The following is a 24,945-nucleotide window of genomic DNA, read 5'->3' as shown; positions in this document are numbered from 1 at the left end:
TTAAAATAATAAATACTGAGGCTGCAAAATGAAACACTTGGAGGTTACACCCACGCAGACGCCATACGCTACACATAGCACAGAGACCGGGGAGGAGGACCCCCGCGCACCCGCGCTCGAGGGGGAACCGACACGCAGAGATTATTTCCACTGGAAGAGCATCCCTAGTGCACAGGCTTCACATCCCAGCGGGAAAACAGCTCGGCCAGGGGAAAACCGTGAATATCAGCCGGTGAACCGCCCGTTGCCTGTGCTGCCAGCCAGTGATGCAGTGAATACCCTAACTGCTGGAAACATGGCGCTGTGATTCCTTACAGAGGAGCAGATTGACCAGAGAGGGATTGGCAGAGAAAATCCAGACAATTCAGAGTTAATTGTGCAACACATTCCCTCTTCCTCCCCAAATTAAGTACCCAAGGAAGGCATCCAAGCCCAGGCACCGCTCACCGCACAGATGAGACCGGTCACAGAAACTGTCCTGCTTTCACCACTCGCCCCCATCTTTCCCCGCCGCTGCCATCCAGAGGCAAAGCCCTCGCCCTCCATCTGCCTCCTCGGGGTGGGGGGTCTGCATCTGAAAGATATTTCCAAACCTTCCTCCCATTAAAAGCAGAATTGCTGGCACAGGGTTTTTACGGTAGTTTTCTGTTCACTCTGCAGTATAACGCAGGTACATTCAGGAGTTCTCACAATCCTGACCGAGGAAATTAATTTTAGGGTGAATTCCTCTCTGACAGAAAAAAAATCCACAGGAAGAAGCAACATTCCGTAAGAAAACGGATTTGGCTTTTGTGTGCTTGCATACAGCGCGATTACAAGCTGCCTCCTGCGTTCAGAAGGCAAACTGCACAGGGAGGAGTTGTAAGGGGCACAAAGCAGAAGCAGGCTCCCGTGTCCCCGCCGCCCCCGCGGCTCCCGGGCACCACCGGGCTCCCCCCAAACCCAAGCACCGTGCCAAGGCACCAGCACGCTGGCAGGTGGAATGGGGAGGGGATAACCAGCTCCTTGTGCTGATTCTCAAAGGTAGAGCCTCCGATGGGGGCGAGAGAAAAAGAGAGGTCCCCAGGGACCCCACCTCCCCCTCCACTCTTGTGTTTCCAGTCAAGGCACGAGCTCCCGCCGTGTCAGCAGGGGATGCGGGAGTGGAGATGCTGCAGGGTCCTGGGTGCCAACGCAGCGGCATTGAGGTGGGTGCCGAGGGAAGGGATGTGGTCCAGAGGGGACGGCAGAGCAGGCAGGCGGGATCTCCTCCCTGCCGGCCCTGGACCCCAGCTCGCAGCTGCCCAGCATCGCAGGCATAACCCCCATGGGATGAGGGGCTCAGGGTTGCCCCATGGTTCACTGATGGGTGCTTTTGTCCTCTAAGACACAACAGGGACTTGGAGAGAGAGCGACCACCCCGACACACGCCACTCCCTGGCACGGCAGGGAGATGTGCAGAGTGTGGCCAGCAGCAGGGACCTACCCCAGCCCCTCTCTTCCTACACCCAGCCCCGGAGAAGCCACCGACAAAGTGCACCAGCGTTGGACAGCCCTGCCTGCATCCCTGCCTGCACTCCTGCCCGTTCTGCATCCCCAGAGCAGCCAGGGGGAGTGCAAATTCAGCCCATCTTGACCTCAGCAGCTCCAGCCCCATCTGGTTCCTGTTAAATCAGCCACACAAGGTGGAGAGGGTTTCCTCCCCCCACACTATAGCGCGCAAAGAAGGGGAGGTAAAACAGCTTTTTTAAGACATGGCTGCCCTTCTTTTTACCTTCCTGCCTGGAAGGCAGCCAGGAGCAGCTCATGCCTCCCCGCTCACATCTGGAGGGGACCTTCCCCTCCTGGGGCTCCCTGCGTGCCCCACACCGGGCACTGCTCCTCTGCACGCACTCGCTCCTCTGCCCCAGGCACGCACTCGCTCGGGGTCTTGCTCCTCTTCTGTCACCACGGCAGCTTTGTCCTGAGCTGCTATTTCCAGCCCATGGGACTTTTTGATGTTTTCAGCCTTGTGAGGAACTGGGCAGGCAAACCACAGTCCCGCAGCTGGGAGGGAGGGAGGGATGCTCCACGGCAGGGAGGGATGCTCCGCAGCAGCCTGCTCCTGCCCAAGGACAAGCAGTGGCTCAGCCCCCACGGGAAACACCCCGAAAGCAGACGTTAGCTCATCCTAAGCCCTGTCTAAACTGCCATAAAACTTGCATCACCTTTCCGATAAAGGCTCAAGTGTTCTGCCCAGCTGAAGGAGCACCGATACCCACCCGCACACGAAAGTGAAGATCCAGCCCTGCTGCTGAGACCCCACCTTCCTCGGGCACAGGACCGCGTTTCACCAGCATCCCCTGACAGGCCAAATAAAGTGTGTTCCCCCCATGCCGCAAGCCATAAATGAAACAACTGGCAAGGAGAGGGGCTGGAATCCAAGGGTGAGCCCTGGCACTGGCAGAGAGGAGCCGCAGAGGAGCGAGATCGCAGGAACGGAGCCTGCACACCCGGTGGCAGCAAAGAAACACGGACGAGCGTGGGCAGGGGCCTGGCAGGCAGCACCAAGATGCTCTGGGGAGATGCGGTGGATGGAGGAGCCCAAAGGGCCGGATCCTGCAAGCACAGAGGTAAGGGGCAGGACCGTACCAGAGCCCAGAGAGTCAGGGAATGACAGAGGTGATGCCAGCACATGCAAAGCATCAGGTGTTTTAAAAGGTGAGAATCCCACCCTGCTTCCTAATCATCCTTTTTTGGTTTTTAACCAAACCCCAAAGTGTCCCCCTGACTCGGACCATCAGCGGCGGGTCTACACCTGCAGTGCTCTGCTTACGCCACCCATGCCAGTGCTTACCAACCACTGCGGCTCCCAACCAGCCCCATCTCTGCAGCACACTCGGCCCCACTGTGCTTTAAAACCCCAAAATGGTCCCTCGCCATGCTCAGCCAGGGCTGAGCTCTGCACCGGCACAGCCCCAAGCGCATGGCTGGGGCGGGAGCCCCACAGCACCCCTCCTGCCGTGGGCAAGCAGGCAGCACCGAGAAACTTTCAAACCATGAGCGCAGGGGAAAGTCCTCAGCCTAGGAAAAGCCTCACGGGATCCCTGCAGGGTATCGGGAACAGGGTGTTAACCCTCATCCAAACAAAGCTGGGGAGCATTGCTGTGCTACGTGAAAAAAGCAAAGCACTCAGGACCGCAATGGACAGCAGAGGCAGGCAGGGACCCTGTTGCAACACCCACCCTTGAGCTGCTCCGGTGCCCAGGGGTTCACCCAGAGAGCGTGCTTGACAGCAAACCGGGCCAGAGCAGCACCCGGCTGCTTGCAACGCCCAGACGTCACTGCTGCAGCACCGCTGCAGTTTGCAGAGCAGCTGGTGCTCTCCCCTCCTTCCTAATTGTCTCTCTGCAAACACGCTACTTATCTGCAAAGGCCGTGGCTCCGAAAACAGCCCTTCAGGATACAGCACAGCTGTGTCTCACCAGGGCCCTACAGCAAGCCGGAGTGAATTCAGGCTCCTGCCAAGATTTCACCCCTCTGGGAGCAATGCAATCAGGCAGCGCTTCCCCAAGCAAGCCAGCATTTATTCATCAAGTCAGCAAGGAAGGTCCTCTGGTTAGCGTGGGCAAGTCACAGCCAACCCTGGAAACATCTACCAGCCACTGCAAGCATCCCCAGGCATCTGCATCCCTAGCTCGGGCTCTGAGCGCGTTGGAGCGTTCATAAATACTTTTGCACAATTCAAGGTTTGAAGGAATAAGCCTTCCTGAGAGCTCACCCCAGCTTCAGCTCAGCGCTAACGTGGTTAGTCACACCCAGGGGGAAGCAGAAGCAGAATGGAGGAGGTAAACCGAGTCACGCAGCTGTTTCATTAAAACACTATTTCAAAATAATGGACACGAGGGGGATCACGACTGTCGTGTCTCCTAAGAGCTGAGGTTGGCCAAGGAGCAATTTCCCCTTCGGATGTGTCAAAAGATTTAGCTCTATTTCTCGAGTTAGCTCACATCAAGTATAATTCCACTGCTGTTTTTTAAGCCTACATAACACAAATTAGCCACCTAAAATTTTACTCTTGGATATTTCCAAATGGCTTTATGGTGGAGCGGCTACACCGAGGGATTTTTGGGCTGCCCGCAGATGACAGTGACTGACAGATTGATGGCAATAAAGTTATTTTGTCTCCTTTTGCAGCTGACTGAATTTGCATTGGTATTTTCATGGTACAGACTCCACCTTTCATCTAACATGATTAATGCTGTTGTAAATACAGAGAAAGAACCAGCTGCTTCTGGCTTCTTAGCTTCTACTGAGCAGCTGATGAAAAAAAGTCCTTTTGTTCAAGCATCTCTAGAGCCTCTGCAGACTTTATGAAGAGCCTTTTATTTCAAAAGGTTAGAGAAGCACGGGGTGTAAAGCTGGTGTATCCTGCTTTTGTCACCACAAATCTGGATGGTATCTGCTGCAATCAAAGTGCCAGCCCCATCAGCCAGGGACATAACAGGGCATTGGGTACAGAAGGTTTTGCTCGTGTCTTTGCAGGGTCCTCGTGAGCACAGCTTGTGCCCGGCCAGAGAAGGGGCTGAACAGCCTGGAGGGCTCCAAAACCAGCCCTGGGGCCCCACAGATCCTCTGGCAGGAATAAGGCAGCTGAGACATACCGGCGCTTTCATTCACGAGCTGTAAGGGCCGGGCAGGTTATTCACAGACTGAACACACTGTGTGTCCCCAAACCACATAAATGACAGCGTGGGTCTGGTAAACAAAGGGCGAAGAGAACGTGGTGTGCCACAAGCCTCGGTGTAAAATTCAAACAGAAAAAGAAAAGCATTTGGTAACAGCACATCGAGGAGCCTCGGCAGGAGGGTGCCGTTTGCAAGCCAGCCACCAAGAGGTGCCAGCAGCTCTTCCAGAGCCTCAGCAGCTCCTCCGGCTCCCGCTTCACACCAGACTTCTTCACAGAATCATAAAATCTTCCTTTCTCCCACTTCTTTAGCAATGCCCCCAGTCAGCCCAGTTTCAGCTCTGCTGGGTGAGGCTGGGCATGGCGAAGCAGCAGGGTAACCTGACATTACCCACCCCGTACGCCCAGGTTTTACTCCCACTTCGTATGAAAATGCACCCAAAGCCCAAACCCACCCCAGGCAGTTTGGAGGAGCTGAATTAACCCCCATGTTCACACCAGTCCCGGAGAGAAGCACAAAAGGTTTTGCCTGGTAACACAGGGGCAACGCTGGCGCTGCCAAAACCAGAGCCAGGTGAGAGCGGCTGCTGGCGAGGCTGGAGCAGGCGAGCAGGGATGCTGGGACCAGGTGAGCAGGGATGCCGGGAGCAGGTGAGCAGGGATGCCGGGAGGATTGCGAGTCTTTATTGCCACAAATGGCAGAGTCTAGCGGCCCTGCTTGGCAGGAATGGAAAACAAAGCCACCGCACACTTTCCAACAGCTCCGGCAGCTGCTCCTACCCATTGGGGATGCTGCTTTTGTGGAAAATCTCAGCATTTCTCTGTCACGTCTGCCAAGCACAACCACTAGGAAAATGCAACAGCACTAGGAATTTCTTCCGCTCCTCCTGCCCACTCTTGTGCTTCCAGACAAGTTTCAGTCAATCAACACATCTCCAACCACCCTGGCACAGGAACAATCTGGGACAGACAGACAACCTCCAAGAAGCAAAAGTGCGCACAAAACCTGATGCACGCAGAGCAGAAGCGGCGTTGTGGCTTACCTGGCGCTTTGGAAGGTCGCAGACGTGGATTTTCCAATAGCCCCGAATCCAACTCCTACTGCCAGACCCTCTGAAATAGGAAGGAAAACCAAAAAAGTAAGGTCAAACCCTACAACAGCCCTGAGACCATCCCTCCTTCTGCAATCCAACGGAGCAAAGACCAGCACGAGCAGGAAAGCAGGGCTCTGGGCCGGGTCGTTACCCTTCTCATTTTAATCTAAGCGTATTTAATCTAAGCTCAATGCAAGAGCCTGCCACGCTGTCCGGGGTACTTCCCCGCCATTAACCCAAACCAGCAGTTTTTTGTGAAGCCAACACGGAGAAGAGAGATTTCTGTATTTACGAGTGCACTGGAGGGGAAAAGATCACAATCCCCACCAGCTGAAATGCTGTTTTAGTAAGGAGCATAGCAGTGCAAAACACCAAAGTCTGCTCAAAAGGATTCTGGCTTGGCAAACCTCTCTGCAGAGAGCCGCCTCTGCAAGGTGCAGACAAGCTGGTGCCACAGGGGCTTGCAGAAGAACCAAACACCGACTTCTCCCATAAACTCCCCAGGAGCTGCACTAAGCCGGGACCAGGCTCCCAGCAATGCCACCTCCCTGGTTTCTGGTCTCCCTGTGCCCAAACACCAGCACAACACCTGTACAGTCACTCTCCAAAGCAGAAGGAAACCCAAACTCCACAAGAAAATTCCCACCTTGCAGATTATTTTAGCTTACAGTTAAACCCATTAACCCTAAAGAAAATCATCTGAGGAGCCTTCCCAGGAGGGCAGCGGGTGGGGGAGACCTGCAATCTGCCACTGCCTCCTCTGTGCAGCTCCTTGGGGATAACTGCTCCATCCTTTCCCGCTCCCCTCCTGCCCTTTCTCAAACTTTTCTTACTCTCCCACCACTGCCACAGCTGCCTCGTCCCTCCCAGAAAAAAAAGATCTTATTTTCAGAAAGCATCAAACCACTGCTACTTTTTTTCCTTTGTTCAAAATCCCCATTTTTGTTTTTGCAGCCTTTCTGGTATCCCTCCCCTCCGAGCAAGGTGGGGGGGAAAACATTCAAAGAACAAAAGCAAACCTGTTTGTGTGGCTGGATGGGTTTTACAGCCTTCAAAGGAGGCAATTACGCACTTGGCTGCCACGGCTGCCACCAGCGGGGACAGTGGGGACTATTCAGATGAGCATTCAAACAGGTTGAAAATGTCACTGCGAGTGTTTACCTGTGTACTGGAGGATAAGGTCTCAGAAGAAGAGGACCATGTATGTGTTTGTGGTCTTCTGAATTTCCAGTTGCCTTGGAAACACACCATAAAAAGCAGCGCTAACTCGGATAATCACAGCATTTGCATCCTCGAGTCCAGGCTGAGCATGGAGAACTGACACACACGACAACTCCTCAGAGCCCTGATCCAAGGCTTGTGCCAAGGCTCAGGATGGAGACAGGGAAAACGACAGCAGCAATCAACCCTACGTACAGGATTACGGGGCAAGGAGACTCCAAACTGCCCGTAAAATACCACGACTGGGGGATAACTCCATCTAGTAAAACAGCCAGAGGAACCGAGGCACACGGGGCACGCGCCAGACCTGGGAGGGATCACGCGCTCGTGCAAAGCTCTTGTGAAAAGCTCTCGCACCACCCCAACACCACCTGCCCGGGAGATGTGTGAGCGCCTGGGGCAGGAGCAGAGCCATGGAGGGCTGCGATGGCCAAAGGGGCTGCATCTGCAGATGGGATGGCTTTGAAGGTCTCTGCTCTGCAGGCAGTTAAGCAAACTTTGGGAGGGAGATCTTTTTAAAGACATTTAATGGCTGTGCTCAGTACGGCTATGAGGCTCAGTACGGCTATGAGGATGTAACGAAGCTCCACACAAACGGGTCTGGCACTGCTCTTCCGAAAGATTTCTTTTTAAGCGAGACTTGCCCAGAGAGCAAAATTCAAAGGACAAAAGCGCTCATTTGTGTGAATAACGAAAATAGCTTTGACAGAGGGGAAAAACCACAACGATTTCCCCGCTGCAAAACACGTCTCATGGAATAAGAAACTCAGCAGCACAATTAATGAAAGTACAAATTACACATACATGGAAACAAATTATGGGAAATTAAAATCAACAGATGGTGCGTAGTGAACTGCTTATTTGGAGAGGGAGAAGCAGGCGATGGTGGAAGCTGCAGCACGGTGGAGATGCTCACCAGCCCGGTGAGGAGGAGGTGACAGAGCAGCCTCTGGCCACGGGCTCGTCGGGTCCCCGCTTCCCAGGAGAGGACACAAGAGCTGGGGCAGGGCGAGTACGACCACGAATCGGCCAACGAGCTGGTGACCCCAGAGCATCCGATGGGAACTCACAGCCGAGCAAATCTGGTGTCACGTGCGGTCCAGAAACAGCAGGGACCCCAGCACATCCCATGGTCACTGCTGATGCTTGGGAAGCCTCTAATTATATATAGTAGATATTATGTGATGTACTCAACCCATTGCTGTGATTTGTATCAAATATTTCATTTAGAAAAGCCTGCCAAGATCACACAATAACTTCACCACTTCAATAATACAGGTTCAGCCTCTTTCAAAGCAGATGTCAAACCTCAAAATGACTCTGTTTTGCAGGTAAGCAAGCAGATACACCAAGATTTACATGGAAAACAAACAGATCTTTCTGCCAGTTTGCCCACACTCAAAGCTTACAGCCAGCTCAGCCCTCCGGTTGCAGCCCCTCTCTTGGCTATTCTGCACACAGTCAAATTATAAATAGCCCAAGCAATTTCTTCAGGTGGGAAAAGACACAAAAAGAGAAAGGTTAATGTTTCTATGTCAACCACTTACAGATACGCTGCACTGAAGGCTGTGCAAATGGATGACTAGGACATGAGGTCACTTAAGATGGGTACAGGAGAGCAGATCTTGGTACCCACCGAAGGCTCAGACATCAGCTTGAAAAATAAACAGCCCTGTGCGATTTCTGGTTCCTGGCACCATCACGGGCAAAGGGAAAGAGGAGCACAGGCCCGGGCAGCCCTGAACAACTGAATGATTTACGGTGGGCCACCACTCCACGGACGGCAAGGCAAAAGCCCCGCAGCTTGGGATGTGAAAGAGGGTGGAAGGCAGGCGTGCATGTCCCAGAGGAAGCAGGGTTTTTCCAAGGATTTCGGTGGCTGAAGCAGTTGTCAGCCCCTCTTGCAGCTGGTGATGGAGCTGGAAGAGCTGAAGGGTCCGCACAACCCTGTTAGCTGGAGAGCTCGCGTGGTGAAGGCACCAGGCTGAGGTGTTAATTCGGCTTCTCTTTGCAGAGTTGCAGAACAAAGAAAGAAAAATATGACCAATCTCAGACACTGTCAAGAAAATGCTCCTATTTAACCTAAACAAAGGGATTTTGCCTCCCTTGGGGCTTCTTTGGCTTTACAACTCAAGATGCTTGATCCTGATAAGGCATTACCCGGGGATCAGACTAATCCTACGCTAACTTAAGGATCAGCTACAAACCTCTCAGCCGGCAGTGCTTGTTGCAAAGGCACGTTGTCCTCTCCGCTTGTTTTCTGAGAAAAATAAAAAAAGCTTCAAAACCTCAACCTGCAAAGCAATAACCATGCTGGAAGGTCACTGCAGAGACTCCTGTTGTTAATGCCGGACGGTTACGGGATATGTTATGGCAGCCTGTTGATCGCGGTGGCGAGGGCAAAAAGTATGATATCCATGGGTCTCCTTACATACTACGTCTGGTATGCAAGAGCTGGGGAGCAAGGATCTAAACCAGGGCACCTTCATAGCACCACAGACCATCTATCAGCCCCAAAGCCAAGGGGAACCCATCTTCCCTGCTCTGGGAGCTCATACCATCTCTGGGGCCAAGCCCTGCCGCCCTCCTCCGCTCTCCCTTAGCTTCTGGCTGCGGCTGTGCGCAGGATCAGCTCCCTCCTCCGCATCCTCAGAGGGCACGTTCAGAGCAGTGCGGATGGTAGCCATGGGCACAGCAGGAGAGGACCACGTGGGAGTGGGGACAGCACGCAGGTCTAGCAAGAGCATTGCTCCGAGCCCAAAAGGCATCTTCACAGGGAAGGCAGCCAGCCCAAAATTTGGAAAGGAAAAGCCAAGAGGGAACACCACAGCAAGGAGGAGTCGGTGCAAAGGGAAGGACCGTGGAAAGGGGAGCAGAGCAAAGCTAGATGAGCACAGTCACGTCAAGGCACCACGGGCAGGCAGAAGGTGATGGTGCGGTATGATACAGCAGCCGCAGCACCGAGCAGAGCAGCCGAGGAGAGATCTACACAGAGCGTGAAAAGCTGGCAAGGGAGCCAGCCAAGGGAGCAAAGCGAGGGCCACGTTGCTCCCAACGCACCTCTGACACCTTCACGCTTGGCCAGAGGTCCCCAGCTCCCTCAACGCTCATCCACCCGCATTCAAGCACAGGCGAGCAGAGGGGACTCGGATGTGTGCAGCATGTTGTTACAGCTCTGGTTTTATTTTTACTTTAATTTGACTTCAGTGCCCCACTGGCAGAGCCGCAAAACAGCACAAGTTGTTCCATCTCATTGAGCCAGGAGGACAGTGACAATGTTCCCGTCTGCTCTAATCCACAGGAGCACACAAATTGGCTGGGATGGACTTTGGGATGAGGCCCAGCACTGATCCATCTCCTCCCTCTCGGTGTTGAAAGCACTCCACGCTCCCACCCCATGCTGGGATGCTCCTGGGGAGGCCAAAGTTCTCCAGCCTCCCTGGGACCGTGCTGCAGCCCTAAGGGGACCACGTGGGCTCCTGAGATGGTGCATCACCGCGGTGCTCTGGGCTACAGGAGGCTGTCTTGCCTTTGGACTATCCCCCAAAAAAGTACCTAGTGCTGCACTTTCCAGGGAACTCTTCTCCTGGGCAGGGATGAGAGGAAGGTTTGCTCAGCAGGAGCGACGTGCTGGCATCGAGACAGCCCAGCCCCACCGAAATGAGCCGTGGTAGAGGTGAGATGGTCCTGCGGCACCTGGACGCAGCTCTGTGCTGCCAGTTCCTAGCCAGCCCTCATACCAAAGTCCTGGACAAGGACAATGTACAAAATACACAAGTAACTTTAAAAAGGAGAGATTTACTGAAGATACTTCTACTTTGAAAGCAGAAGGCTCAGTCATTAACAGAGATGGCTCCGGACAGCCCAGACCCGCTGCTCAGGTACACACTGACGGTGCTGTACGTGCCTGTTCAATCAACGGGGAGGGAACCCCAAACTGTGCAGAAGTTGGGAAACTATGAGGCTGAACTCACCCAGGAAGCTGCTTCACTTCCCCTGGTCTGAAATCTAGTTTTGTCCACTTTCCCTGGTCTGAAATCGCCTTCCGCCACTGCCCGCAGCATTGAATGCTGTTTCTTTGCTCTCACGTTCTCCAGTATCTATTTTCTGAGAAGCACCGGCCCCAGCCCTGCCCGGAGCGGCCGGCTGTGCGGAGAGCGCCCGCTTCCACGCTGACAGCGCAGGGCTCGTGCCCCCGCGCCTCCGGCTGCAAATGCCACACGAGCCTTAAGCTCAAAGGATCAACTTGAAAGTGGAATGGCTGATTCCATCCCATCAAACCTCTCCCTTATCACCCACCACCCGAGTCCACAAAAGCTTGGCAAGCTGAAAGAACCAGGTGAAATTAAGCAGGCTGCGATTTTAAATCCTATTCAGGGCAGCTTATGCAGCCAGGCAGGGATCACAACCCTCCACCACTTGCTCTCTGTCTTGATCAGCAACCAGAAAAACCCTCCTGCCAACCCACGGTCCGGGTTTCACGGGGCTCACGGGGATGCTGCCCTCGCCAGCTCCGCTGGAGAGCTTTGCAGCTCTCATGAAATGAGCTTCGCAGCCACTGCGGGAAGCCACTCGTAATCCTCAGAAGAAGGCCTGTTCACAAAAACAACCAAAATAAAAGCCCTTCAGATTCCCTAGAAATCCAAATGAGTAAATAGCAAGCATCACTCACAGGCCCTTGACAAATCACAGCGGCAAGTAAATTAACCCCAGTTATTATGTTACTCTTATATGCCATAAAGAGCAAGAAAATGAGCATAGGCTGTGGATAGAGGACAATATCCTACAGGAATGTTAAAAAAAAAAAAAAAAACAAACCACTACACAAAATTCACTTTTCTCTCCAAATCAGTTTGTAATCGCATAGACAGGATTTCAGGAATAAAGAAAACGATGTCGCAGCATCCCGGAGCTCACGCCTTGTCCAGGCAGGGCAAGGAGGGATCGCCACTATAACACACGTCTGTTTTGCAGGCAGCAACGCGGCTCGCCTGCCCTCTGCCTGGTCTCGGCTCACGGACGAACGCAGCAGCAGGCAGAGCCGCGCCGGGAGGTTACAGGCAGACCTGACAGCCCGCTCTTGTGGAACAGCATCAGAGGTGTTTGGGTTTCCCCCCGCCTTCTCTTGATGTACAAAGAGGTTAGGATGGCAGTGACAGGGGAACGCAGACCTGCCCGTTATCAGTTAGTTTATCCCATGCCTCCTGCCTTCCCAGAGGATGCGCTCGGCAGGGTGCCAGCAGCACAGCCCACCCGTTGCCCACCCATGGGTGTCTTTGCCTAAAAAATACCCTTGCAGGAATCTGCTCTGGGGATGCAGCACAGCCCTCCCGGGCAGGCAGGAGAGGAGGAGGAGGATCCGCAGTGACGATAACACAAGGAGCAACTCACAGATCCCGCAGTCCGAGTAGAGGCAAAATCTTGGGCTTGGAGGGAGGGCAAAGATTAGAGGAAAAGTAAGGTTTGTAAATAACTTCTACCTACAGCAGAAATACCACAGCTCTGCCTGCCAAGGACACCAGATTTCTGGGGCAGATAAGGAGAGCACGGCTCAGCAGAGACTTACGCCTGCAGAGCTTTGAAAGAAAAGGAAAGAATTACGGATTTAACAGCAGTAAATGCCTTTCTTCGTGAGCAAAGAGCCTGCGATGCTGAGAATACCCTTTGCAGGAGCTAACGCAGACCTGATGCAACACAGGACTGTGGGCGCCAAGACGGACGCGGGGCCAGAGACATGCTTGCAGGGTTCATTGCAAAAGCATCCTCTGATTAAACGAAGCAAACGCTGCTAGGCTCATAAACGGCTGCCCAAGTCTTTCTCCTCGGTAATATCAAGTGTTGCAATAGCTACATGTACCTTAGTGCTTTACACCCACTGACCCATGCTCCACCTGCAAGCTGGGACCGCGCGTCCCCCACCAGCACCTCAAGCCTGGCAGCAGCGTTAACAGAGCCAGGAGTGACGTTATCTCCTCCTGTGAGGATTTATGAAGCTAATTCTCCTGGGTCAGCAAATGAACACGCTTCCTTTAGGAAGACACTACGGATGCCAACGTGTCATCAATTATTCATCCTGCTCTTTGAAGAACTGTTAAGTTCTTAGTGGGAAATTAATCTTGCTATAATGAGGTTTATGTTTCTATGAGAGTTTAAGCATGTCTCTGTCACCACTATTCAAAATCTAAGTTTTTTTCCCCCCAAGATCGAACTCCAGTTCCCTCTAGGTAACATCATTTTGCCATTACTGCCCAAGAAAGTGCAGAGATTACCAGGTTTCAGTGATTTTCATGTTTCTAGTATCCACCATTATATGACCAGCAAGCAGGAGGTTAAAGTCATTTTAGAAAGACATTTTTTTTTTCTTTTTTAACATAACTAAGCCAGAAAGCAGCAGATCTCACTTTGCATGTGAAACACAAATCCTACCGCTGCTCAGGAGGTGGCCTTGCTTAGCCCCCATCCGCACACACACCTGGGAGTACATCCCACCAGCTCCAGTCCTGGGAAGCGGCGTTTCCCCAAAGCCCCGGCTGCTCCCGCAGGCACCTCTGGCACAAGACCAGAGGTCCTGGCACAAGACCAGAGGTCCTGGCACGGCAGTCCGAGCGCTCTTACTCTTGACCCGCTGCTCGATGCGGGCGACCCAGCCGCTCTCCGCACTGCATTTCTCTTCCACGTCCATAACCGCAGGCTCTTCCGAGCGAGAGCACCTGGATCTCCGGCACACGACTTCCCAGTAAGAAGTTGTTTGGCTGCATTTCCACCTCCCTGTGCAGTGCAGGAGCCCTGGGACCCCCTTCGCCTCCTGCTTCAGCCCACGCAGCTGCTCCTCGGGATGCCAGCAGCACGCTCCCTGCTCCCCAGGACTTCCAGCAAACTGCACAAGAGCACGGTGATGCTAAGCCCCCGAAAGCCCACAGCCCCGGCTCCCCAGCCCCAATTCCCACAAAGGCAGTAAGAAGAAAGGCGCCTTTTCCAGACCTGCATGAATTTTCCATCCCCATGCTAGAAACCACTGCCGCCCATGCATGCATGTATAAGACACCTACATCTTCTGCTTAAACACTTATGGCACCCATCACAGCTGCCGTGCTACTTAATGAAAACAAACCAAGCTGCAGTTTGTTATAAAAGGTTGCTGCTCGTTAGGGTTTGGCTTTGATTCAGCTCACCCAGGTGGGACGCAGCTCCCCAGGCTCAGGCAGGTTTGCCATGGTGGGAGATAACCGTGGAGAAGTCCTCGTCCTCTAAACGTGCACGCGAAGAGGATCCGGGGAGCAGCAACAGACCGTGGTGTGGATGGAGCAAACGCGCAGGACTCCCTCGAGCATTACATTGTCGTGAATTATTATTAAGCGGTGACAGCGTGCTTGACCTGAAGGCAGCCCTTCAGCCACACGTACAAGCTGTCCGCAGAGATCCCAACACCAACAGGAGCTGTGCTAAAGTCACGTTGGCCAAGCAGGATTTCAATGCGGTTTATGCCTTCTCTGCAGCCCTGCAGAAGCCAGGTAACAAGGCCAGATCACTCCTAATTATTACCCTAACCAAAAATCCTTTCAGCAGAACACAAAGACAAAATTTAAATGATTAATTTGCAGTTTATAGCAGCATGTATTATTATTTGCGGTATGAATTATTCACTCATCCCCTCTCCTCCCCCGGGTTCCCGATGAACAAGAGCTTTTGTTTGAGGGATGTATGGTGGGACGGGGAAGTGGCCTGGTCCCCTTTCCCCTGCGGATTCGCACGCCGCAGCCCACGCAGCGCTCGCATCCTGACCCTGCCAACAGATGGTGACAGGACAGAGAAAACAAAACCCAAGGCACCAGCTGGATTAATCTGCTCAGACAAAGCAGTCCTGGGCAATCATTATTCTCACGACTATTTGCAACCACAGGCAGATGCAGGCAGCGAGCAGGCAGCGAGCAGGCAGAGCCATGAAGCCCTGTGAATCCCGCCCAGCAGAGCCCCACCGCACCACCCCTGCAAAATGCTGGCTGTGAAAAAAGCAATAAGAGAAATAAACCCGTTTTGGTGGTATCTTACACCGTAATGCCCCGGAGAGAGCAAACAAATAAAACGTGTGAGCATGGCTGGGCACATCGTGCAGAGAGCTGCCAGCTCCGGCATGGCGGGTACCGATGGGAAGCCCTGCAGTGCCTGCTCGAGTAATCCCACGTTCATGGGGGAAAAAAGGTGTATGGGGGCGAAACTCGATAAAGGCTTGTGGGGACAGCGGCAGTAGGAAAGCACAGCAAAGCCAGGCAGTTTGAAAATGGAGAGAAATTGCCTTTCTGGGTAGGGTATTGCAGGCAAGGCACCACAGACCTGCTTCAGCATTGCACATTAGCTCAGTTCCTCGCTCCTGCTCTACAAATGACTCAGGAGTTTACCCATTAGAGGCATTAATAAAGCACCGATTCAGCAGTGGCTGAGGCCCGTGACGTGCATACGCTAAGCTGAAAGAAGGTGAAACATCTCAAAAGCTTCTGACATGCCCAGACAGCTCAACTCCACCGCTTTGATTTTGAAAGATAAAAACTAATGGCACAGCTTTGCCTCCACGTTTTCCAGAGATTCGCGGATGGGTCCCATCAAGGTTACGCAAGAGGCGATGAAAAACAGCAGACGATGACGGGGTTGAGCCAGCCATCACCTGGAAAAGCAAACAGCCGAAATCCCCAGCTCGCTGGTGTTTAACCGCAGAACAGACACAAAGAAAGCCAAACCATATTGCTGTGTGCAATGCCATAGAGTTAAAATGCCATTAAAAGCGGATTTTAAGCCCCAATGGGCTGCCAAATGCCTTACCCTGGGGGGGTCCCAGGCAATTTCACAGGAGCTTTGTCTGAAAAAAGCCTCCAGAATTGGACGCTCACACCAGCGAACCCACCTGTGTGCAGCCAGCCGAGCTGAAGGGGTTTGCTTGGGTTTGAAACAAGGAGGGGACCAGCGAGCCTGAGCTGCTCAGAGCAAACCTTGTAGGATGGGAGACAAGGTGACCCTGGGCAACTCACGGCAACAGATAGGGGGAAACACCAGCTCAAGAGAAGCCCCCATGGCTTTGCTCGAGGGTTTGAGTCCATTAAACAAGGTGGAATTTGGGTAGCACAAGGCAATTCCCCTAATGCCACCTCCTGGTTTACCCCACAGCAGCCAGACCATCTACATCCCATCCTGTTCCACTTTTCTCCCCCTTTCACCAAAGCACAACGACGTGGAGCAAATCGTCATTTCAACCCATCGAGCTGCAACAGCTAAACAGGAGCTGATGAGGCAGCACACGGCCACTGCTTACACTGGAGGTACCTGATTTTAAAGAATTAAAGTAACTGCCCAATATCCCAAAGCTCCTTCATCACGGAAATGCTTCTCTGGAAGAAGAAAACTCTTTCCCAAATTAACAAACCAGAACTACCCTAAAAGCAGGGACCGACCCATGCTGGAAATGGGCTCTCCCCGACCCCCCGCAACCTGAATCCAGCACAGATATTCAATGTTTCATTTCTAGCACGCAAATGATTTCTCAGGCCGCTGCTCACCAATGTTTAATGCAACAGACCTGCAAGATCTGATGGGGATAAGAAAGAAAAGGAGCTTCCACATGCATATTTCAGCAGACTTTCATTCCAGCTGGTGAAAATACTGTATTTAATTGGCTTTTGTCACCTTTGTGGCTGTTACCACTTACAAAACACCGATCACCAACTCAAAACGATGCCGCAGAGATAAATGTACATTATCAGTTCTCCGCTGGCTTTCCAGGTGTCTGCCTACAAATTAGTTTTTGAAATATGAGCTGCCATCTGTGGGGCATTAGAGACCCCGCGACTCTCGCCCCCCTGCCCACGCTCTCCCCCCCTTTAACGGTGCCAGCGTGATGGGCTGTGACACCCCGGGGCTGCAGAGGAAAACTTCCCAACTGTGCCCACATAATACATGAAATTACATTTACATCGGGCTGTTATTCACACACCATTTCCCAAGGCACCCCGGACCCAAAGCCTCAGCCTCCTTTTGCCCAGGAGGAGCAAGGGGAAGTCTCGAGGGAGCCGAGCCGGTGGCCATGGAGCCGAAAGCAGCCCAGAGCCCAGGGCCAGAGCCCTTCCCATCCCCGGCAGTGACACAGCCCTGCTCTGCAGAGGGGCACCCACACCTTGGGTGCATGCAGAGGACAGGGAAACGGCGGTGCACAGCGTGCACAGGCACCCAGGAGAGCCCTGTTGTGCCCACGGGAGGATTTCTTTTTAGCCTCCGCCTTCACAGGACCAGGTTTTTGCTGGTGGCATCTTGCCTTGAGCAGAGGAGCGGGACAGAGCCGCCCCGCGCCTGTGAAAGCATCACCTGCGGCTGGGGCTGCCGCCTGCATCCTTCGCCCGGTGCCGGCACCTCGCCCGGCCGCCTCCCCACACTTTCCACCCCCTCGCACAGAAGCTTAACGACTTTGAGGAAGTCATTTCAATCCATCGAGGTGCTTAATAGATGAAAATGTCAAAACATGTGCTGATGAGGTGACAGTTAATGGGAGGTTTAATGAAAGGTTAAAGCAACCTTTCCCAGAGCGAGTGCGTGCGTGCGGCCGTGCTCCTCCTGATCCCACATGAGTCACTGCCGTGTGAAACACTCTGGTTAGCACTGAACACCCAGCTCTGTCTTCGTGGGCTGCATCCGATCTGACCTTTCTCCTCTCCCCCTGGCCACTTGCAGGGCCATCACGTCGCAGCACCATTGCAAACAACAACCGCTCGATCCCTGACGCATCTGCACCCGAAGGGTCCCTCTAGAAATCAAATTGGAGATGCGATGGGCAGCAGCCTCAGAAAGACACGTCTCAGGCTGCTTTTTCTCCCTGGAGCAGAAAATGCTGTGAAAAATTCATGACTGTTCAAACGAGCGTCTTTGCATCCTTCTGAGTCGCGAGCGCAGGCTGAGCCGGTCGCAGGGCCAGCGCTCTCCTCTGCTCCCCTTGACCCTCTGCAGCACTTGAACTCCATCAAATTGCTGCACGGCGTGGTCACCGCACACACGGACACCTTCCCTTACCCGCATCTTCCTCTTCATCTTCTTCTCCGAAATGCAAGCTGCAGAGAAATCTTCTCCTCCTTTTTCTTACTAAAAATAATGCCTTTCAGTAGAAATCAAAGGTGCTCCAAGAGTGCCCAAGAATAACCATTAAGAGCAATGCAACCAGCAGAAGTGACAGTGGAAGGAGGTCTGCTGTAATTTCAGAAAGAGGCATCACACAGACGAGACACAGATTAATTGGCACAGCTAAACAGCTCCTGTTCTCATGCTCTGCCGAACCCCAGTGGGCACCAAACGCATATTAAAGTCAGCAGTTGTAAAATAGTCTCAATTTCAATAGGCCAACAAAAAAAAAAAAAAAAATCATTCAAAATTAATGTTACCAACCTTTAATGGATCTCTGAGAATATTCATATAAATAATCCCTTTTCTTTATAATTGAGATGCAATATCCCGCTCATTGCCCCAGCCTTCTCTCAGGAGGCTGAGTGCATGGGAGCGCCTGTCCCAGGAGAGGGAATTCAATCAATTTTTTTCTAATGACAAAGTAACCAGCCTGGAGATCTCCCCCTCTCAAGGAACACTGACTGACAGCACAGTATGCAACCTCTGTGCTGCTGCAGCCATCCACAAACCCCTCTCTCCATACCCTCCTCTTCAGCAACAGGCAATCTCTGCATCCGCAAATTCACCATCATCTGAGGACCAGCTCCACCACAGAAAACACCAGCTCTGGTTTGGATCTGATGGACAAGCTCTGACTGAACCTTGCTGCCTTGGTTTAAGGTTTAAAAAGCTGCAGCCTGCAGCATCCCCCCTCGCACCCGCCGGCGGAGCGCATCAAACCTGGACTCACCCTCTGCCACGCAGCGGCAAGACACCACCACTGCAGGGTGCTCCCCTGGGAGATGTCAAACCACCCCATGGTTTAGCTACAAACCTCACTGTGAAGCTCCCTCCTCACCGGTGGGAAGATATCCTTTTGTTTTGGACACATCTCCACCAGCTGACAACCGAGAAGCACATTGCACACCTACATCACACACGAACAGCCCTTGATGCCAGGAGCTGGTTTTGGCAGACACGCAGGCAGGTCAGCCAAGGAGCGATGGACGGGACTCAATCGCTGTCCACCACTGGAGATGTCCACAGCAGGGGACTGGGCCACGGGGTGACAATGCTAGGGTCCCCACCAGCTTCCTCCGCTGGCGGTGCGGGGTGATGGCAGCTCAGGGATTCAGCTCCCACTTGCAGTGCAAGCTGCCTGCACAAAAACACCCATCAGCCAACAAGCAGAAGCGAAACCCACCGTCTGCTCCTCTCCCTGAGACAGTCATAAAGCAGGAGACACATAAAAGGACATTAAAATTGGTTAAAGCTGTAAGAAGCCATAAAGAAAAGCAAGCGTCCAGGCATCTGGACATCTAAGCGGGCAGTTCTCACTCCTGGGGCCGTCCCCAGCCAAATCCCACCGTGCAGAGGGCAGCAGGCAGGTCTCACGCGATCTGGCCCAAGGGCACTCAGCTGAACCGTTCTCCTTCCCAGGCGAAGCTGCAAACAAGCGTGTTTCAAATCAATTTGACATTTGCCATCCTTTGGCACAGACTTCCCTTCTACCCCTGCTTCCTCGGGATTAAACGAAGTGGAAGCAGCACTTGCTGCCAGCCTGCGCCTTCCTTAGGGATGGAGAGGTGCCGCAGAGCCGCCACGGGGACAGGCAGGAGGTGCCTGGCTTAAACCGATCACCAACACGAGGAACTGCCACCGTACCCAAAGGACTCAGTTGTGCTTTGATGTGAGGACACCCAGAGACATTGACGCCAGCCCGGTGACAGGGGGACACAAGCAGGGTGCCAGCACCGTAAATCCTGCACCCTCTCCTCTGCGCCGGCCCCAGGCTATACCTTCCCCCAGGCATTGTCTCACCCCCACTCTAAGCATTGGCCAGAACCCGACCCACAAGTTTTGGGGCTAAATCTCTCCCTCCTGGGCAAGCAGAGAAGGAGGGTCCCCAAAAACACTGCTGCGTGCCAAAGCACAGTGCCGGTGCCAAACCATGGTGCAGCCGGGTGCCTCTTGCAGCCACCTCCAAGTGCAGTCCCAAGGGGGATGAACTTGGATGCTGTCACCTGGGGGTGCGGGGACCTTCCCCCCCAAGCCAGCGCAGCTTCCCAGGAGACTCATTTGTTCTTCCCATAGACGTCACCATCTAAAAGTTTCTCCATTTAAAATCTTTTCCCTCCTGCCCACAGCGATACCCCACCATCCCTCCCTCCTCCCCGCAGCACCTTCACCGCCGAGGGTAAATTTGTTCCATATTTAGCTCATGCACTCTGTCCTGCTCCTTGCTTTTTTCGTTCTCTTTTAAAAAAGAAAAAAAAAATCCAGCTTGTTAATGGGTTTCTGGCAATGGGAGCTGGAGAGAAAGCCTCAGGTGGAGCCATGTGAGATCTGGGGGGCGAGCAGGGGACGTCAGTGCCGCCTCGCACCATGACCCGGCGGCTCCGTTCATGCCGCAGCACCGCTGCCGCATCCCATTTGCTCCCTCCAAGACACCCCTGCTTAACGGTGACACCCAAGGCAGAAACGTCACAGAAATCGAATCAGGGAGCAAACACGGGGTGATAGAACTGAATATGGAAAAGCAAGATATTTTCTTGCAGAAAGGAAAGGGCTCGAGCAAAGCGGATGACTCCTGCTCTGCATGCAGCTCTTGGGGATGGGCTCGTGGGTGTGCTGGGGCCTGGGGTTGCCCCGCTCTGCCCACCACATTGCAAAGAAAAAGGAAAATTCAGGTTTCCTTGGCAACGTTAGGGTGGCTGGAAGCATCACCACGTGCCTGCCAGCAACCGGCCCCAGCAGCAGCCCCACTGCCTCCCCGGGAGCAAGCAGCAGTAGAGGAGGGTGCGCCGGCGGGGATGTTCCTCGGGGTGACGGAGGGACAGGACATCGTGGTCCCTGCAGCGAGCAGGATCCCAGCCAGGTGCCTGCCATCAGCTGAGCTGTTTTTCATGGAAGAGAAATCCGTGTTTCCCAACAGCCGGAGGAAAGCAAGGCAGGGCATCGCCACAACCGGGCAGAGGAAACATTTGCAACTCCTTCCCTATCCCGCACACAAGCGTGCCCACTGCCATGTATGGACACCCACTGGGAAGTGACTCAGGCTCCGGTTAAGCCACCGAGGGTCCCAGGCAGGCACAGACCCCCGCGACCCCCCTGTGAGCACCGTGACTCCAGGGCGAGCCCCGGGGCATGAAGACGGTTGCAGAACACGGCCTTGGTCCTGTCCTCCATCTCGCCTAGAGCGGCGTGAGCGTTAGGGGCTCCTGCAGCATCTCCACGCCAGAAGACCCCCCTGATCTCACGCACCAGGGACGTCCCTGCCTGCACACCACCATGGCTTGGCTCGGCTCAGGTCCCTCCAGGACCTCCCCGGGGAGCCGGCAGCGGCCCCACGAACTCTGTCCTACCAGGCTCTCCTCCTCCCTTCTAAATTAGCGCAAAGAGAAAGGCGGTTCAACTCACACCTCGCTAATTGTTATTTGTGATACACCAGTAACATTTTAATTAATGTGAAGTCTTCAGCATAACAGCCACCCAAGGTACAAAGATAAACCAGAATAAACAGGGCTTGATTAAATACATAATTAATGTTCCACTAAACCCGGCATATATGAATATTAATTAGCAGGAATAGTCTGAAGTTTGGCATCTCCTGTCATTATCAATTTATTCTTTACATTGCCAGTCCCAGCTTTGGAACAAATTAACAAACCTTTTGCTTGCTGGCAGAGCCCACTAAATACAAACTGAATGCGAGAGGCTGGTCTTTACATTCAATTATCTCACCCGCACATTAACTGGCTTCTAGCACATTTGCCTGAAACCAAAGATAGATGCATTGCCAAGACTGAAACATGTTCATCCCTAAATGGGGCTCAAAGTAAATAAAACTGTTTTCTGCTGGCAATAATAAGAGGGAGCCCATTCCCCAGGAGCGGCAGGGCAGAACAGGGCCAGACACGGTCCTTGCGAGGGTTTTAACCACCGGACGGAGGGACTTGGTAGAGTTTGGGCTCAGCTGTAAAACATCGCAGGTCTCAGAGGTCCAAGACCACCTCCAGCCCGTCGGAGGCACTTGGCCAGACCAGAGGTCCAGCAAGGTGAGCGTGGACAGGAGCAGTCCCCTCCCGGCTGCATCCTCCCTGCTGCAGCGGCCCCCCCAAGGGATGTGAAGTTTTATGAAGCGTTATGAAGACAAGGGTAGGAGAGAAAACCCTTGGGAACCACCCGGACACCCTCCGGTGACAGGGTCCCTGCAAGTGCATTGGGCTCACGGGGAAGCAGAGCAAGCACCAGACGCGGTAACGGAGCCGCGTGCTGCTGCCGAAGTGAGCACCGAGTGATTTTTGCAAACCCAGGGGCCGGGAGAGCCGGCAGCCCGCGTCTGGCGGCTGTGCCGAGGCGCCGAACATCCCCAACTTCTCGGCGCAGCACCTCCCGCCTCCTCCCCCAGCACAGGCGCTGCCGCCCCACACGCTAACCGAGGTGTCATTACGCCGCAGGAGTCTGCGCTAATTATAGTGTCAGCCTTTCCGCTCGCAGGGATGATAATTGAGGTAGAGCATTACACTGTTTCCAAACCCTGCGCCGCAGGCAGGGGCCGCAGCAGATCGGAGAAGTGCCACCAGCGCTGCCGAGACTTTGCTGGGAAAGCAAAAGGACTTCGGGAAAAGCCAAGCCGAGCCCCGTCCTGATGCTCACCAAGAGGCTGGACCAGCATCTGCTTCATGCAAGAAAGACCAGAGACCCTGGTAATGAGCAGGGCAGGTCACAAGCTCCCTTTTTAATCACAATCTGAATTATTTATTAGGGCAAAATTGGTGCTGGCATGCTGTGACCTGCAGGCAGGGCTCTGGGGAGCACAACGGCAGACGTGGGCTCAAGTCCAGCTTCTGCGACTTGAAACCTCTGGATGACTTTGGGCAAATCCCCGTTGAAAGGAGGACATTGGTACAGGGCTTTGCCATCGGTGAGCGGCCCGACCGAGCACAAACAGCCACTGTCACCCACCCAGCCCCACAACAGTGCTGTGGGGCTGCTGGAAAGGTACCACCAGCTGGAAAAGAGCAGGAGGGGGACTTTGGGGACTGGGCTTGGCAGGGACAGACACCCCCACCACGACCCAGAGACCCCTGCTGAGCTGAGCTGAGCCTCCGGGCAGGGGCCAAGCAGCAGAACCATCCGCAGGCCACCGCTCGCACACACCTCTCTGGAGATTAAGCGTTAATATTGTGACCTTTAAGATGCAAGACAGAATTTCTGAGCCTCTAACTGTCCAAGGGTGGCTTTGTGCTCTTGCAGAAGCAATGAAAGGTTAGACCAGCGTCTCTGCAGCAGCCACGGCCACATTGCCATTAACCTATTGCTACGGGTGACGCTTTGTTCACTCCTCTACAAAACTCTCTTTTTTTGCCAGTGACAGAGACAGGAATCCCCAGCTGACACGGCCCGAGGCTGAGAGATCTACACACCGCCCAGCTCTTAACCCGGGCTCCCTGAAACTCATTTGAAGGATGAAATCCAATTACAGTTTGCTCGGTGCAAGCACTTCCCCTTTTTTTGCGTGTGTGGCTAATCTAAAGCTCCCTGCTTGCCTCGTCTGCCAGGCATCTGCCTCCCCCAGCAATACATAGAACTGAACTAAGGCATTTGAGCTAGCTACCTATAATTAAAAAAAAAAAAAGGGGGATGAAAAGAGGAAAATCCATGGGAGCAGGAGCACCCAAGGGCGCTGGGAACCGATGACCGGCTGGAAGGAAGCTATTACTGCCCAGAGACAAGCAAGTAGCAGCAAGGCTGGAAGGGACGGCAGCTCACGAGAGCTCAAGGAGAAGAACGGCCACGCACAGCCCAGCTCCAACGCCGAGACAGCCCACTGTGTGTTTGCTTTGGGTTTTTTTTTTCCTGCCGTTCAATCCTGGGGTGCCCTCGCAGGGGGAAAAATAGAGGATCTGTGATTACAGACCCATAACGGAGCCTTCTCACCCGGGAAGCCCATCCTGTGATGGAATTTAAGACAGATGCCCTGGCATTGGATAAAAGTCGCTCTCAAAAGCGAAAAGCACACGTGCCGACACAAGGCAGCTCCCCCCTCCCCGGCTCCGACGGTTACAGCAAGCCCCGTGCTGCAGCAGCTCTCACGGCTGACAATAGCCGCCTCCTTGCCAACAAGCCACGCGTTCACGCCAGCTCGGAAACCACGGCTCTTCCAAAGGCACTCATCATTTTTCCCCCAAGTTTACAGATCCAAGTTATGCAGAAAAGCCTTTTCCTGTTCCCCCTGCACCCCCCCATCCAGGCTACAACCTGAGACAGGCAGAGACTGAGCTGGGAAGGGAAGGAGAAGAGGAGGAGGGAGGGGAGAGGAGGAAAGCAAACATTTGAAAAGGTTGCCTTCTATTACTTTCAACATCACCAAGAGTTACAAAGCAGCTGAGTGTCCTCAGCTGTTACAAATTTATCTAATTTTTTTTTTTATCACATCTTTTTTTGTAGTCTCAAAGCTCAGCCCCTGGAAGGACACAGCCCTCTGAGACTCAGGGCTCTCCAGTTTTCCATCTATTAGCAAACTCCATCCCTTGAATAAGAAAACCCCACCTGTACAAGCTCCCACAAAGAAGCGGTGCTTTAAAATGCACTTCTTGCTGGTACACAGACCAGAAGAGAAACGAAGAGAGACCAAAATTTGTTGTCTACAGTGTCATCTTTCTCAATATACTCTCAGATTTACAATTTTTGCCCACGACAGGCTGGCAGTAGCGAGCGGGGCTGCAGATGTTCAAGATGCAGCAGCAAGCCCGAGCCCGCAGGCCCCCCCCGAGCCCACTCCTCATAGGGGGTTTTGCTGCCAAGACCTTACATGGTTCAGCCCTACCAAGAGAGCAAGATTTGACG

At 53.5% G+C, this 24,945-nt stretch overlaps 1 protein-coding gene across 1 annotated transcript in view; it reads right to left on the bottom strand.

Annotated features, from left to right (window-relative positions):
* The window catches only part of SLC39A11 (solute carrier family 39 member 11), a 117,121-nt gene that overhangs the window by 19,403 nt on the left and 72,773 nt on the right, over positions 1-24,945 (bottom strand). The window contains exon 8 of the mRNA XM_087750878.1: positions 5,689-5,758. Coding sequence (XP_087607004.1) covers positions 5,689-5,758 — 70 coding nt within the window. The remainder of the gene's footprint in view (positions 1-5,688; positions 5,759-24,945) is intronic.

The sequence above is a fragment of the Nipponia nippon genome, unplaced genomic scaffold (genome assembly GCF_047370975.1).
Source record: "Nipponia nippon isolate SJK-2023a ecotype South Korea unplaced genomic scaffold, ASM4737097v1 scaffold_14, whole genome shotgun sequence".
Taxonomy (NCBI): domain Eukaryota; kingdom Metazoa; phylum Chordata; class Aves; order Pelecaniformes; family Threskiornithidae; genus Nipponia; species Nipponia nippon.
The sequence above is the reverse complement of the archived record's forward strand: the minus strand, read 5'-3'. Positions and strand labels throughout refer to the sequence as shown.